We start from the raw sequence: 16,327 nt of genomic DNA, 5'->3' as shown, positions 1-16,327 counted from the left end.
GATATTTATCACACTTTCTCCAATATCTGCAGTCTTTTGTGTCTCGACTTTATGAAATACATTAGTCAAGCCCATTTCTCGAGAAACATTTTAAAGTAACTATCTCATATTCACATGTACTGGGGATTTACACCAGAGGGCAAGCTGCCGTGCACGTTTGTATTTCTGTGCACATGTTGCTCTGTTTCTTTTGGGATATAGAAGTCATGGGGTTTGGAAGAAAAGACACAAAAAGATGAAGTAACCCAGCTGGACAAGCAGCATCTCTGGAGAGAATGAATGGGTGACGTTTTGGGTCGAGACCTTTCTTCAGACTGGGGTTTGGAAGTGCTTTCAAAGGCATTTAGTGCATCTTGTAGCTTGTACACTGTAGCCAATGATTTATCTGGATGATGTTAGGCCCAGTGATTTTGAATTTGTATATCAAACAAGTGTCGCCCACCACAGAACACCTACTCTCTGACAGGCAGCAACTCGTGACATTGATGAAGAATTCAACCAACAAATACTTGTCATACAGGAGCAGATAAATGGATGCTCTCTTGGAGAAAATGTAACCATGTGTCACCAAGACTCACTTGTTAGTGCCTGTTGCTGGGGAGATGCAATTCCTACTTTACTAGGTTGTGTTATACAATTTAGCCAGTAACAATCTGCCAAAGATTCAGATCTGCCCTGGAGTCCAAATGCGCTGATGGATAATCTGACCTCCAAAATCATATGCGTCTCGGATCTTGGATCCTTTCTAAAAATAGGTTGGGAAGTTGGTTACCTGTAATTTGTTAATATACATGGATAATGAGTCTTGCAAATGTTTCTTAGAATAGAATAAAGGGAAATAAATATGCTCTATCCAATCATGGATGCAAAGCTTCCACCACTGCACTTTGTATATACAGGTATCAATATTTTATCCAGATCAATATTGTTCCCCCTCCAAATTAACTCCCCTATACTCACAGGTCTAGCCTTGATCATGAGGTTTGAGATAGACTCAGCACTCCCACCATATCAATTAGGGATAATGTGTAGGAACGGCACATGCTGGTTGAAACCAGATAGACAAAAAAAGTTGGAGTAACTCATCAGGACAGGCTGAAGAAGGGTCTCAACCGGAAAAGTCGCCCATTCCTTCTCTCCAGAGATGCTGCCTGTCCCGTTGAGTTACTCCAGCTGTTTGTGTCTATCAATTAGATAGTCATTTCTGGTGACTTCCTTGTATCTTCAGCCCCTTCCCTGTACCAATCATACTTCCTTCTGTGCCCATTCTGGAGAAGGGGCTCTTCCAATTAAATTATAAGATCTTTGAGTCCTTTTTCACTGCACAATTTATGTTTGCTTGTTTTTGTGTTTAATGAGTTTTTGCCTGTGATGCTGCTACAAGATTTTATTGTACCTATACTTATAGAAACGTATAAAATTATAAAAGGACTGGACAAGCTAGATGCAGGAAAAATGTTCCCAATGTTGGGGGGAGTCCAGAACCAGGGGCCAGTGTAAAAATAAAGGAGAGGCCATTTAAAACCGAGGTGAGAAAAAACTTTTCACCCAGAGTTGTGAATTTGTGGAATTCTCTGCCACAGAAGGCAGCGGAGGCCAATTCACTGGATGGATTTAAAAGTTAGATAGAGCTCTAGGGGTTAGCAGAATTAAGATATGGGGAGAAGGCATGCACGGGTTACTGATTGTGGATCATCAGCCATGATTACAATGAGTGGCGGTGCTGGCTTGAAGGCCAAATGGGCTCCTCCTGCAGCTATTTTCTATACCTCACCATACTTGTAAATGACAATAAATACTTGCCTTGAAATGCTTGATTTTGAAAATACCATCTGGATTTTGATCTTTTGTAAATTTTTATTTCTACACCTTTCTACTCATGCACTCCATCTTGACACCATATTATTATTAGCACACTACCCTAATCATTCCTCAACCCCATTCTAGAAATCTAAAGGAGACTTGTAAGATTTATAGCAAGTTTATAGCTGGTAGAGACTTGCAGCTCGAGACCTGGATTTGACCCCAATATCAAGTGCTGGCTATGTGGTGCTGTGAATGCGTGGGTTTCCTCCAGGTGCTCCAGTTTCTTCTCACATCTCAAAGACATGCAGATTTGTAGATTCATTGGTCTCTAAAATTGCCCATTTGTGGAAGAAGTGGGATAACATAGAACTAGAGCTAATGAGTGATTGATAGTTGACATCATGAGGAACAGCACGTCATATTTCGCCTGGGCAGCTTGCAGCCCAGTGGTATGAACATCGACTTCTCCAACTTTAGAGTTCCTCTGTCCCTCTCTTCCCCTCCCCAGATCTCCCTCTATCTTCCTGTCTCCACCTATATCCTTCCTTTGTCCCGCCCCCCTGACATCAGTCCGAAGAAGGGTCTCGACCCGAAACGTCGCCCATTCCTTCTCTCCCGAGATGCTGCCTGACCTGCTGAGTTACTCCAGCATTTTGTGAATAAATACCTTCGATAGTTGACATGAACTCAGTAGACTGAGGTACGCCATTTAGAAGAGGGGAAACTTTTTCAGTCAATACTACATTAGGATGGATTATGAGGCACATATTAACATATCTGCTGCCTTGTGTAGATCAGAAATATACTTTGTTGCCCACAATTAAGCCCTTGTCTCAGCAGATTGAATGCCCATAAAGGGAGATTTGAAACATGGTCAATCTTATTCTACACATTACTTTGTAATGTTAATTCAATTATTTAAATTCAATCTCAAGTTGCACTATCACCATAAATATATGGCCAAAATAAAAAGATTTCAGGGAAAGGCATCACGCAAGCTTTGTGATAAAACTACAAGTAATTTTGAAGTCCTACTTTGAACAATTTAATACTTTCAAGATAAATAATGACACTTTGCATTTAAAGATTGAGACAATTAGATATCTTGCACAATCACATGCTGATTTCACATCTTTTAAACAATACATTTTTGGGTACAGACAGAAAGACGCTTTTATTGCAGTGAATATCACATTTACTCTGAATAGAGCAATGGCTGTTGACATAATGTGGTAAATATTAAGTTTATACTATGTAGCTTGATTTTTTCCTTAATTTAACTAGGAGCATCTTTAGTTTAATACAATAACTGAATACTATATTCTTATGTTCGATGGAAGGGAGGGATAATAACACAGGAAACACTGCCAGACAATCTTTTAAAATGTCGAAACAACTTGTCAGCACTGGCCACTAAGTATTTAAACAATCAGAGTTCTTTTCTGAAGAACTTTTGCTGCAACAAATGAACTTAATTTTATTTTATAATGTCTACGTGTTATGAATAATTATTAACTCTGGTTTAGCATCTTCCTGATCAGACACAATTTAATGTCACTTTCACAGGAGTAAAACATGATTTCCAAGAGGAAGGTTTCAGTTAGCAGTTAATGCATGAACAACAATGCAGATGATTGATACCAAACAAGTTACTCTCAACATGAAAATACATTTAGCCATCTAAATATCTATCAGTTGGCCTATAGTTCATATTTTGTGCGACATAGGATGCCATTCTGGTCCATGGAGAACATGCCTGATCAGAGCAATTCCCTTCGATATATTAAAACAGCAATTAATGGCCACACCACTTAATTCAGGTGTGAGCCAAAAAAATATTTACCCAGCATTAATATTTGGGAAATGATTAAGGAAAATAAGAGAAAAACAAATGTAAGAGCTTAAATAGTGATTCATGCAAGCTGTGGAATAATCTTGAATTTTACAGTGTACCTGTTCCACATCCCTAAGCTTCTCTAGTACACCATTTGCCTTCTGAAAGCACTTTAAAAAATGGTTTTAATAAATCAGGGTAGAGTTGAATAAAATTTACGGTCAGAATTGCTTACTTTTAACATTTACAAATCATATTGGATTGTCGGTTATGTTCTTTGAAAATAGCTATAAAATAAATCACTTTTCACAATCCGTTTGTTAAATCCTGGTGATTTAATGCCATGACGCCAGCATAGTTCACAGCCCCCAAAAAAACACTCCAGTGTAGTTTCAGTATTTTCCATTCAAGTCCACAGAAGAACTTGTGAAAAGGAATGAAATCAATAGGAATCCCAAACCAGAAGGCATGGTGCTAAATATTTTACAAAGATAACTGATCATAATCAGAAGTTCTCATATCAGATTTCTGAATAATTCCCACCTTCCAAAATGTTTTCCAAGTAAAAATTGCCATCAATTTTTCAGCTGGTTTAGATATCCACATATTTTTATAATCCACAATTAAATAGACCAAAATAGATGCTTTTCTTCTTTATTTCCACTCCAATCCAGAGCCAAATTCAGTTCAGAATTTCTATTTTGACCAGGTTGCAAAGTTGCCTAATTCAGCATTAGAAGACTGCTACAAGTAACAAAAATAACAGGATAAATGAATCACCACATGACTGCAAACATATGCGTAACAGTACAAAAATGTAAGATTACAAAAGCAAAAAAACTAATACAAATAGCAGCCCCCTAAAGCCATTTCAGCTTCACGTCATCCTTTGGGTATCGTCGTCACTTCAGTTTGCTTCATCCTTTGAAGCCTCATCAAAGTTTTCAACAAGATCTACAAGAAACAAGAATCACCATTAAGACAGCAGAAAATCAATGCTGAACACATCACACTCACCCTCAAAATACCCAGCCATTGAGTATCCATATTCCAATTATCTTATATACAAATACAAAGTATCAACAATGCACGACTTGTTGCCAATGGAAATTCTTACCCTACTGGTTAATGGTTAAAGTAGAAATCAAACCTGCATAGTACAGGTGCTCCTCAGCTTACGATGGGGTCCCGCTCCGAGAAACCCATCACAAAGCAAAAATAACGTACGCCAAAATGCATTTAATACACACGGTCACACTGATCACACGGCCGGAAGCGAGTTGCGGCTCACTGCCATTTGCACCATCGCAAAGTTGAAATATCGCACGTCGAAGCATCGTAAGCCGGGGAGCACCTGCACATGTATGCTTAAGAAGTCCTAACCCGTTTATATTTCATGTATCTTGAGTTTTATGACGGTTGACTCCTGGGAACGTTCCCTTCTGGGATAAATAAAGTTCTATCGTATCGTATCTTTCCCAAAAAATGGACTTGCACTTGAGGTAACAGTTAACAGTTTCGCATTACAAATATCAACATTAGCTCATATTTTAATTACCTGGAACTTCATCATCATCATCCTCGCCAGAAGCAAGTGGTGCTTTACTGTCTACAGCTGAAATCAAACAATTTGATTAAAAATGAGCATCACTGCATCATAATTATATCTTAAGCAATCTCTCTTTTAGAAGACAACATTGAAGTGCAGCTGTACTAGAGAACGCAGCAGCCTATGCCAGCACATTGAAAGTAAAATAATGACTCCACACAAACCATTAGCCCATGTTTAATATTGTCATTTCAGATATTAATCCTGTTACAAATTACTGAACCCGCTTACATCACACAGGTTCATCCAGACAAACATGTATTTACATGAAAAATATCAGACATTGCTCAAGTTCTTTTGCCAATCACTCTCAATCTGATTATGGGCCTTCCTATCAGGAGGAACATTTTTTCCTTTGTATGGGATAAAATATTTAAACACCTATTAAAGTTCCTCTCAATTCTCTGCATTCCCAGCTTCCATGCAGTTCCAATATATCAAAAATCCTTGATCTATGATAATAGATTATTATCTCACAACTATTTATAGAGGACCTTTCAATACAGAACAAGCAGGAAAAAAATAAAACAATTTTGTGACATTGTTTTTCTACAGATAGGCTTTATGATTTATTGTTTCACTAGTAAGAATTCATTGTTCTGTATCGGTACATATGACAAATTAAACATTCTGGACTCGACTCTCGAGTAGCATGTATATAAGTTCCCAGGTTAATATAAATTAATTCCAAATACCTTTGGTAACTCTCAGAAGTGTTAACCATTATGTACACAAATTGGAACTTCGAGATTTTGCATTGAATTAACAGACATCAACCAAGGCAAAATGATAAAGGTGAGTTTCAAAACTATTCTAAATTCTTGGCAAAGAAGTGAACGAACTGACAAATAACTTGCTAAAATTCATGCAATCCACATTCATCTATAGAAAATCAACCTTAATTAAAGAACAACAAAGAATACAAATATGATCATAGTTCAATATACTTACGTTGTTTAGGTAGAGATTCTGCCAACCGTCTCAAACTTGTCAGGCTATCAGCACCAAGCTGATTTAAGATACTGGGCAACATCTCAGTCAGTTGTTTAGTTTCTGCGTGTCCTGTAATCGTAAATGTATTTGCAGCAAGTGAAGCCTGAACTTTAGGATTATTAAAATGGATGACTGTTCCCTGGTTTGTGAACATGTTGACCTGCAATAGATTTTAAAAATAGTCACCAGGTTTCAACATTTAAAAATTAAAAAACAATTTTAAATTACTGGTTTCTACTTCACAAGTCCCATAACGAGCTCATCTGTGTGTTGGCGTCCATACATCTGCAAGAAATGATGGTGCGGCTTCGACGTTGTCCTGCTTGGACAGGGAAATATTTCATCTGTGGTTGCGTTTCCTGCTGTGGCTGACTAGGCCTATTCTTGAAGGCAGATCCTCCAACAGCTGTGACAGCTACCTCCTGCGATTTTTCCCCTTGCTATTTGTCCTCTCTATTTGGTTTGGCCGCAAGCCTGGGCAGATAATTGGGAACACAGACTCGCCCAACTTCTGCATTCCCTTCTTGACCTAATAGACTGATTGCATAGGAACGACATGGCTGCAATGTCTGGGTCCTATTTGGTTGCAGGAGCTGCTGGAAGGTGAACACACAAGGGATCACTTGTTGGGACTCCATCAACAGTGCCTTTGGCTCTCCTGAGTCTTCCCCACAAGGCAGTGGGTTTAACCCATAGCTGCTAGGCCTACAGGTCATATAGCCGGGGGACAATATCTCACCAAGATCCCCATGCTGTTTTGCCCAGGACGAGATGGTTTCAGTTATGGTGTGTTGCCACAAGGAAGCTCTGTGGGAGTCTTGATGATGCAGAGGTTATGTACTGACAGGGGAAGTCTTACGCACTCAGGTCCCTTTTAGCAAGGTTTGCTATCCAGCTACATATATATTTATACCAGCGCGCTATACACCTGCATCACCGTGGCTCGCACGAACAACTTACGCAACTAGTTCATCTAATATATATGGATTATAAAATGGAGGATGTTAATAGCACTGCTGGTCACCATTAGCAACTTTATGGTGAATGGGACCTCATCATTCATGAATTAGATGTGATTCCACATAAACAGTTTCTACTGTATTAATAGATTGTAAAATAAAAGGAAACGCATTCACATCAATTTTAGAAACTCTTTTGTGTGATCTATATCCCCTTTGTCCTGGTTACACACCTTACGCTTCCTTAGCTATGCATCTCCCTGTCCCCTGACATCAGTCTGAAGAAAGGTCTCCACCCGAAACTTCACCTACTCCTTCGCTCCAGAGATGCTGCCTGTCCTGCTGAGTTACTCCAGCATTTTGTGTGTATCTTAGCATGATATGGTTACCTTTGATCACTTCCCCCTATTTTTATCATCAGGCACAATCATGGGCAAGCATTTTTAATGCCAACTACCAAACAACATTTCTTAGAAACGCTTCTTTGCTTTCAGGGAAAGGCAAAATAAAAATTTGCCAATTAAAATTTCAATTGTTTTCTGCCAAAATCAATTATGAATACACCAGGCCAGCCAGGTACCCCCTTTGCGTGCTACTGTATGTTTCATTTTTTTTCCATTGGAACCTAATCAGATGTACAGCACTTTGGTCAACGTGGGTTGTTTTTAAATGTGCTATACAAATAAAATTGACTTGACTTCTGATTTATTATTAGTTTTATGATTGTCATGTGTACTGAGATACAGTGAAAATACTTTTGTGTTATTCAGGTAAATCATAGTATACATGCATGCATTGTAGAGTGCAAATGAGGAAACATAAATAGTGAGGAATATAGTGATAGGCCAGAGGAAGTTCAGATGAAAAAAGTGCAAGGGCCACAACAAGGTAGATTGTAAGATCGAAAAATCATCCCTAGCATATAACAGGTCAATGAAGAGTCTGATGACAGCAGGGAAGAAACCATTCTTATATCAGGTAGCTCTGCTTTCAAGATTTTGTACCTTCAGCCTGCCAGAAAAAGGAGCAATAGAGAATTACCACGATGCAAGTGGTCCTTGTCCCGTCTATACTTGTCCCACCTGCCTGCATTTGGGCCATATCCCTCTAATCCTGTCATATCCATGTACCTGTCTAACTGTTTCTTAAATGTTGCAATACTACCTGCCTCAACTACCTCCTCCTGCAACTCGATCCACAAACCCACCGTCCTTTGTGTAAAAAAGGTTAACCCGCAGGAGGTGCCTATTAAATCTTCCCCCGCCCCCCCTCACCTTAAACCCCTGTCCCCATGTTCTTGATTCCCCTACTGCGGGCAAGAGACTGTGCATTTACCCAATCTATTCCTCTCATGAGGAATTGGAGAAAGGTTGGAGAAAGATTAAAAAGTTGCCAACATATACACAATAGCCACTTTCATCCTCAAGACATATTTAAACTGTTAGTTCTCGGGAACAGTGGAACCATAGTATGATTGCGAGAAGGTTGCAAGATGTGCAGTCTAATATGCCAATATATATTGTAATACCTCTTCAATACCAGAAATATTATTCACACCAAGTTTCTTTAAAGAGAACTGGAGCTTTTTGTCATCTGCTGTTGCTGTTCTGTGTACCACCTTCTTCTTCCTGCGAGCTGTACCCTGGTTGCAAAATCAGAAAAGTCACATCAAAATTACCACTTGAAGTTGTTGAACTAAAACACTGTTCTGAACTAAACTAAAACCATGTTCTGAAAATTAACCTCAAATTTAGTAGAGTATCAACTCTACAATTTTCTAAATTTCAGAGTGCAGGTGGCACTCATCAAAGTTAATGGCCAGTGACCAAATTGATACTTGGCAATTCGTAAAGATTCAAATCGAATATTTTGTTCTTGTTGATTCTTTGTACGCTTCCACAATCTCACCGTCACCAAAAACTAGAACAAGCTCCAGATTCACAGCTTGGACAAACTCAGTGAAATTATGAAATAAAGTTAACTCTTATATCTTGTGGAAACATGTGCCCAGTAGAAGTACTAATGTAAATCACACCAGCATATCCTTTTCTCTAAACTCATCAGTTTTAGATCTATATGACCAATCTTACTCACCATGGACCCCTGGAGCAGTGATATGGCCCTGTGTGGTACATGACCAAACCCATAAAACAATGGATGACATGATATACAGCAACGCCATGCCCCCATCGTTATCATCTCTCGAATGTGTCGCATTTTAAAAAATCCAAATGTCACAAGACACTTAAGAGCTAATATAATAAAATTATTAATGCAAACAAATAATTTTAAAATATATATATCTTGGCACTCCTCACTGCCATAAAACTATTCAATGAATGGGCTCATAGATCATATGCGAGGTCAAAACATAGTTTGCAGTGCTGCATCAGGACATTTGGAAAGGTGGGTGTCGTTTCCAAACGGACTACTGGATAAGAGTAATACATCCAATTTTCACTTTACATGCAGGGTGCCTACTTATCTCATATTTTACTAACAAGTGTATATATGCCATGAAGTGTTCCACTTCCTGGATTACTGAAAGATCGAAGAATATGTAAAATCCATATCTGGCTCTTGGTGGAGCACAAAGAGCAATTACTAAATTAATGCTGGGAGTTTCTACTGGGCAACGGTAGATATTTCCAAATAATGATTCTACGTATTACAAAACAATTTTTTTGCTATGCAATTTAGTTTGCATCGCTGTGTCTAGAATGTTAATGTAAGAAGCGGAACGATCCAACCCTCAAACTTGAGAAGACTGAACAGAAAACTTCTATTTTCTCTCGGGCATCCTTTTTACCAGATATCTCAAAGCTTAAAGATACTGGAGTGATAAATGCCCATACTGAAACCATGCAATATTTATCAAATGGTATTCAGTTTTCATATAGAAATTACACCAAGCATATATTTTTTAATTCCAAAGAATAAGGCAATATCCAAAACACTAACATTACTAATAAGGAGTACAATTCAGAATCTTTCCTACAAATTAACAGTACCTAAATCAATAATTTTCTGTAGTTCTGCCACTTGCCCAGCAGCATCTACAACATGCTTAGATATTTCACCATTATTTAGACAAGGGCAACAGGTCCTAGTTTGACAAACAGGGCTCAAACTTGACTCAGACGTAAAAAAAAACTGTAGACACTGGAAAACACTTTTTCAAAGATTTGTGGTTAATTATTTACTTATTTCTAATTCTTGTTTGTCATCAATGTTTCACATTTGACATACAATGCCCTCCATAATGTTTGGGACAAAGACCTATCATTTATTTATTTGCCTCTGTACTCCACTATTTGAGATTTTTAATAGAAAAAAAAATCACATGTGGTTAAAGTGCACATTGTCAGATTTTAATAAAGGCCATTTTTAAGCATTTTAGTTTCACCGTGTAGAAATTATAGCAGCGTTTATACACACTCCATCAATTTCAGGGCACCATAATGTTTGGGACACAGCAATGTCATGTAAATGAAAGTAGTCATGTTTAGTATTTTGTTGCATATCCTTTGCATGCAATGACTGCTTGAAGTCTGTGATTCATGGACATCACCAGTTGCTGGGTGCCTTCTCTGGTGATCCTCTGCCAGGCCTATATTGCAGCCATCTTTAGCTTATGCTTGTTTTGGGGGCTTGTCCCCTTCAATTTTCTCTTCAACATATAAAAGGCATGCTCAGTTGAGTTCAGATTGAATTGGCCACTCAAGAATCGACCATTGTTTAGCTTTGAAAACGCCTTTGTTGCTTTAGCAGTATGTTTGGGATCATTGTCTTGCCGTAGAATGAATCACCGACCAATGGATTTTGAGGCAGTTTTGATGAACTTGAGTAGATAGGATATACACCTCAGAATTTATTATGCTACTACCGTCAGCAGTTGTATCATCAATGAAGATAAGTGAGCCAGTATCTTCAACAGCCACACATGCCCAGGTCATAACACCCCCACCACCGTGTTTCACAGATGAGATGGTATGCTTTGGATCTTGGGCAGTTCCTTCTCTCCTCCATACTTTTCTCTTGCCTTCACTCTGATATAAGTTCATCTTCGTCTCACCTGTCTACAAGACCTTTTTCCAGAACTGTGGTTGCTCTTTTAAGTACTTCTTGGCAAATTATAACCTGGCCATCTTATTTTTGTGGCTAACCAGTGGTTTGCATCTTGCAGTGTAGCCTCTGTATTTCTGTTCATGAAGTCTGCTGTGGACAGTGGTCATTGACAAATCCACACCTGACTCCTGAAAAGTGTTTCTGATCTGTCGGACAGGTGTTTGTTTTTTTAAATTTATAGAGAGAATTCTTCTGTCACTAGCTGTGGAGATCTTCCTTGGCCTGCCAGTCCCTTTGCGATTAGTAAGCTCACCAGTGCCTTCTTTCTTCTTAATGATGTTCCAAACCGTTGATTTTGGTAAGCCTAAGGTTTGGCTGATGACTCCAACAATTTTATTCTTGTTTCTGAGTCTCATAATAGCTTCTTTGGCGTTCACTGGCACAACTTTGGTTCTCATATTGATAAACAGCAATAAAAGTTTCCAAAGGTGACGGAAAGACTGGAGGAAAGACTAGGTGCTGAGCTCTCTTATACCTGCATTAAGGAGGCATTTAAACACACCTGAGCAATTCCAAACACCTGTGAAGCCATGTGTCCCGAACACTATGGTGCCCTGAAATGGGGGGACCATGTATAAACACAGCTGTAATTTCCACATAGTGAAACCAAAATGTATAAAAATACCCTTTAATAAAATCTGACAACGTGCACTTTAACCACATGTGATTTTTTTCTATTACAAATCTCAAATTACGGAGTACAGAGGCAAATAAATAAATGATGGATCCTTGTCCTAAACATTATGGAGGGCGCTATATGTCAGCCATTTTACCACACTGAAAACACCTCAAACTTTCTTCATTAAAGAATGTTTCCCAAAATTTTGATTCTATCATTTTAGAAGAAATAATCTTGTGGCCGATTTCAAACATCAGTCATCTGATATGCAACATTTTAAAAGCTGAAATAGAAAACCTTCTTAAATATCTTACCTTTCCACCGATTCGTACTTGGGCTTGCAGTTTGGCTAGTTTTTCTTGATTCATTATTGTTTCTTTCATCTGAAACAAGTACATAAATTATGAGACTCGAACAAAAATAATCACCATCCCCAAAGGTTTACCTTTATGTTCACCCAACATCCATTCAAGTTGTCAAAATATGGTCAAATTTATAGCCAAATCATGCAAACATGGAAAATTTGATATAGATGATCATAGATGATCCTGTCCACTTTGAACAAGAAAGAGCAACTAACTTAACCCACTTTCCAGGGCTTGCTATGTAACTCTTCAGGTACACGTCCAGGCACATCTATATTGTTGCAATTGTTTTTTGCCTAAAAGAGAGAAAGAGACTGTAAATTCCACAGCCCTAGCACTCTCTAGTTGAAACATTGTTTTCTTATCACTGCTACATTCCTTCCACTAATTATTTCAAATTTATATCCCTTGTGCTAGGTGAGATTTATCAGCCTTTAATTTTTGTACACCTTAATTAAGTGTCCCGTTATTGTCCACAGATTTAACAAAAATAATCCTGTTCTATTACATCTTTCCACATAACTAATGTTACCTGGCTTGAAGCTTCTTGTAAGTCTCTTTTGCATCTTTGTTAGTGAAATTTCAATTTTCTTGCAATGTAGTGACCAAAACAATGTACCTGCCATATGCAAACAAGCTTGTAGATATCTAGAGCATACCATCCCTCCTCTTCTACTCAATGCTTCATCTGAAGGAAAGCATTCCACTTGCCGTTTGAATTAGATCTACTTGTCCTGCTATCTATGTTTAAGGATCCACAGATGCCTGTTCTCCACTCTTCTCCATTCCCTCCCATTCCTGGCTTTGTTGCATCTCCCAAACTATCACACAATTTAAATTTTATTTGATATTTTGAACTTAATATCCTTCTCAAGTCCAAGTTTTTCCTTTTCTTAATTAGCTACTAAACTAATTAGGCCCAATCCACTTTTTTTAGCAACATTATATGTCTCATTTAATCTAAGATCATCTTTAATCTCTTAATAGCCACAGCTGGATCACTATGAAGCATTTATGTCTTCAATGAGTATTACTAATTAATTATTCAATTTGAATCAATACTCATTTAGTCTCATATTTTATAATGTAATTTGCAAATCTACCATAACCAAATCACTGCTTTCTTCAGATTTAAAACCATGGCTTCTGATTTTACTTCCACTACAATATTCTATATTTTGTTCACTCCCTAAAGATCACATAACTACTGAATTATTAATTAACTGCATCATCATACAATATTAGATTTTCGGGTAGCTTTCCATAAGGTCTCCTCACGTGGGCCGCTGAACAAGCTTGGAGAACAAGGAAATTGGAAATAACATATTAATCTGATTCAAGCTGTTTAACAGATACAGTACAAGTAAACAGGCGATCTAAACATGTAAGCTGTGGACAATGGATTCTGCACGGATCAGATTGTGCATCCCAGCAATTCATAATCTATATCAGCATTAGGCAACGCCTGATGTAACATTTCAAGTGAAAAATGTGAGTAGTTACAAAACGCACTGGGTGCTTTTTATTTTTACAGCGTGAAGAGAGATAGGAAAATCTTGATGGCCAAAAGGAGTCCCAGTCACTGAATGGTAATATGCAGGTGCATTTATATTGCTCTTTACTGCAAAATGATGTGAGGAATGTCAAGGTAGAAGAACACCCATAATCTTACTGAACAACAGAACAGGTGCAAACTTATGTTCAAAACATAAGATCTGTTTTTATAGCTTCCTCTGGCAGTTCATTCCAGATAGACTACACTCTAAATTAAAAACTAGTCCTATTAGATCCTCTTAAACCTTTCCCCATTCTGCTTATTCCTTTGCCTTCAAGTGCTAGAAACCTCTACACTTGGACATCTTAAGATCACCCTCCAAATGAAAAAAATCGCTTCCTCCATATTTAAACTTAATGATCTGGAAAACCCAGTCTTATACATTCTAATTATACATTTGCATGCTATCACTAATTTGCTCAACCTATATGTAGATTTAAATTCCCCATTGTATTGCCAATGGGGAACTTAAATGCATGCACTTTTAATTTCTTGATTAAAGTTATACCTTACATTACCACTCCCATTTGGGGACAAATGTCTACAACTGAACATTTTTGGTCCTTTACTGTTCCTTTACAAGAAGGCACAAAAAAATATCGACCCTAAACTCTATTCAGTGTACGGACTTTTATTAAGACAAATTCCCATTATTAATGAGAAGCTAAAACAAGCGGAACTGGGAAGTCGACTGTAGTCAAAACTACACAATACAGCAGCAAAATATAGATTAGATTCCCGCAGACTGTGAATCTTTGATGAAAGTGGTCATACTATTAATATAAAGTTACTACATCAAACCCGACCCATTGCTGGCGAAGATTCTTCCCCATGAATGACCCACCCTGTTGGACCCTGAGTTTAGGAAGCTGATTTACACCGAAGATTGACACAAAAAGCTGGAGTAACTCATTGCTGGGTCACGCAGCATGTTCTGGAGAGAAGAAATAAAGAACGCTTCCGATCGAGGCCCTCGACCTTCCGTCGACCGGTCGTAAAATTAATATAAAGGTATATAGAACAAATTAATGAAAGATGCGTAAAAGATATATAGACAGATAGGTCCGGATTGCGCTCTAACTCGGGTCACGTTGAGGAGCCGGTCCTGTAGCCGAGTCGCGGCCGCCACCGCAGCGCCTGGGCCCGTCTCACCCACTGGACGGCATGATGAGGACAAGCACGTTTCCTCGCCCACAAACCCCCTCACTCTCTCCCCACCCTCTCCGGCAAACCTTCGTTTACGTTTACCTTGCGCGTCGTCGAATTGCCGGGGCGATGGCTGTGGCGGTACCGAAGTGCGTAGGGTCCGCACAGAGCCGCAGCTGACGGGAGGCGCCACACGAGGAGCGCAGCGCAGCAAGATGGCGGCCAGGGAGAAAGGGAGAGAAGGAGGGAGGGGACGGATGTGACGGCTGACCACGTGACGCTGCTGCTGCTACTGGCGGGGAGCGGAAGGAGAGAGGGAGCGGCCGCGGCCCCGACCCCGTGGTTTGAAGATGGGACCAAAGATATTAGAGGAGCAAGATAGACCACTCGACTCCAAAAACAACCGTAGTAGGTCATGGGTAAATTTCAACCCATTTTAGTAAGCAGATTCTGTGTGCTAGACTGGGCAGTGTTCACAACTCTGCGATAACTTCGTTTTTAAAATGTTTGCAAACAATTATTTTTGTTCAACTTCTTGGATAAGTTGATATTTGATACCCGGGATGAGGTGTTTCACACTAGGGCATCAGAGATGTCCTCATTCTTCAGGAAACGGCGCTTCCCCTCTTCCATTATTGATGAGGCTCTCACTAGGGTCTCTTCTACATCCCGCAGCTCCGCTCTTGCTCCCCCTCCCCCCATTCGTAACAAGGACAGAATGCCCCTCGTTCTCACCTTCCACCCCACCAGCCAGCGTATCCAACAAATCATCTTCCAACATTTCCGTCACCCACAACGGGATCCCACTACTGGCCACATCTTCCCATCCCCTCTCCTTTCTGCATTCCGCAGAGACCGTTCCCTCCATAACTCCCTGGTCCACTCGTCCCTTCCTACCCAAACCACCCCATCCCCGGGCACTTTCCCCTGCAACCGCAGGAGATGCAACACCTGTCCCTTTACCTCCCCCCTCAACTCTATCCAAGGACCCAAGCAGTCTTTCCAGGTGAGACAGAGGTTCACCTGCACCTCCTCCAACCTCATCTATTGTATCCACTGCTCTAGATGTCAATTTCTTTACATCAGCGAAACCAAACGCAGGCTCGGCAATCGTTTCGCTCAACACCTTCGCTCAGTCCGCCTTAACCAACCTGATCTCCCGGTGGCTGAGCACTTCAACTCTCCCTCCCACTCCCAGTCTGACCTTTCTGTCATGGGCCTCCTCCAGTGCCATAGTGAGGCCCACCGGAAATTGGAGGAACAGCACCTCATATTTTGCTTGGGCAGCTTGCAGCCCAGCGGTATGAACATTG

The 16,327-nt window shown here is 39.5% G+C and overlaps 1 protein-coding gene and 1 non-coding gene across 4 annotated transcripts; both read right to left on the bottom strand.

Annotated features, from left to right (window-relative positions):
* Positions 1-2,827: 2,827 nt before the first annotated feature.
* Positions 2,828-15,272, bottom strand: btf3 (basic transcription factor 3). Of its 3 annotated transcripts, none has more exons than XM_078396605.1 (7): positions 15,117-15,272; positions 12,529-12,609; positions 12,263-12,331; positions 8,730-8,843; positions 6,201-6,402; positions 5,199-5,255; positions 2,828-4,594 (listed from the first exon to the last, which is right to left on the bottom strand). In XM_078396605.1, exons 3-7 carry the CDS (start codon positions 12,329-12,331, stop codon positions 4,548-4,550), a joined length of 489 nt encoding a protein of 162 aa, XP_078252731.1. In that variant the 5' UTR covers positions 12,529-12,609; positions 15,117-15,272; the 3' UTR covers positions 2,828-4,547. The 3 variants fall into 3 exon arrangements, with proteins under 3 accessions (XP_078252731.1, XP_078252730.1, XP_078252732.1); XM_078396604.1 differs by having other exon boundaries at positions 12,538-12,609; XM_078396606.1 differs by lacking the exon at positions 12,529-12,609.
* On the bottom strand, positions 9,926-10,053 carry LOC144592522 (small Cajal body-specific RNA 24). Its single transcript, XR_013547146.1, has one exon.
* Positions 15,273-16,327: the final 1,055 nt, after the last annotated feature.

Source organism: Rhinoraja longicauda, chromosome 3, assembly GCF_053455715.1.
Source record: "Rhinoraja longicauda isolate Sanriku21f chromosome 3, sRhiLon1.1, whole genome shotgun sequence".
In the NCBI taxonomy this organism is placed as follows: Eukaryota; Metazoa; Chordata; class Chondrichthyes; order Rajiformes; family Arhynchobatidae; genus Rhinoraja; species Rhinoraja longicauda.
The sequence above is the reverse complement of the archived record's forward strand: the minus strand, read 5'-3'. Positions and strand labels throughout refer to the sequence as shown.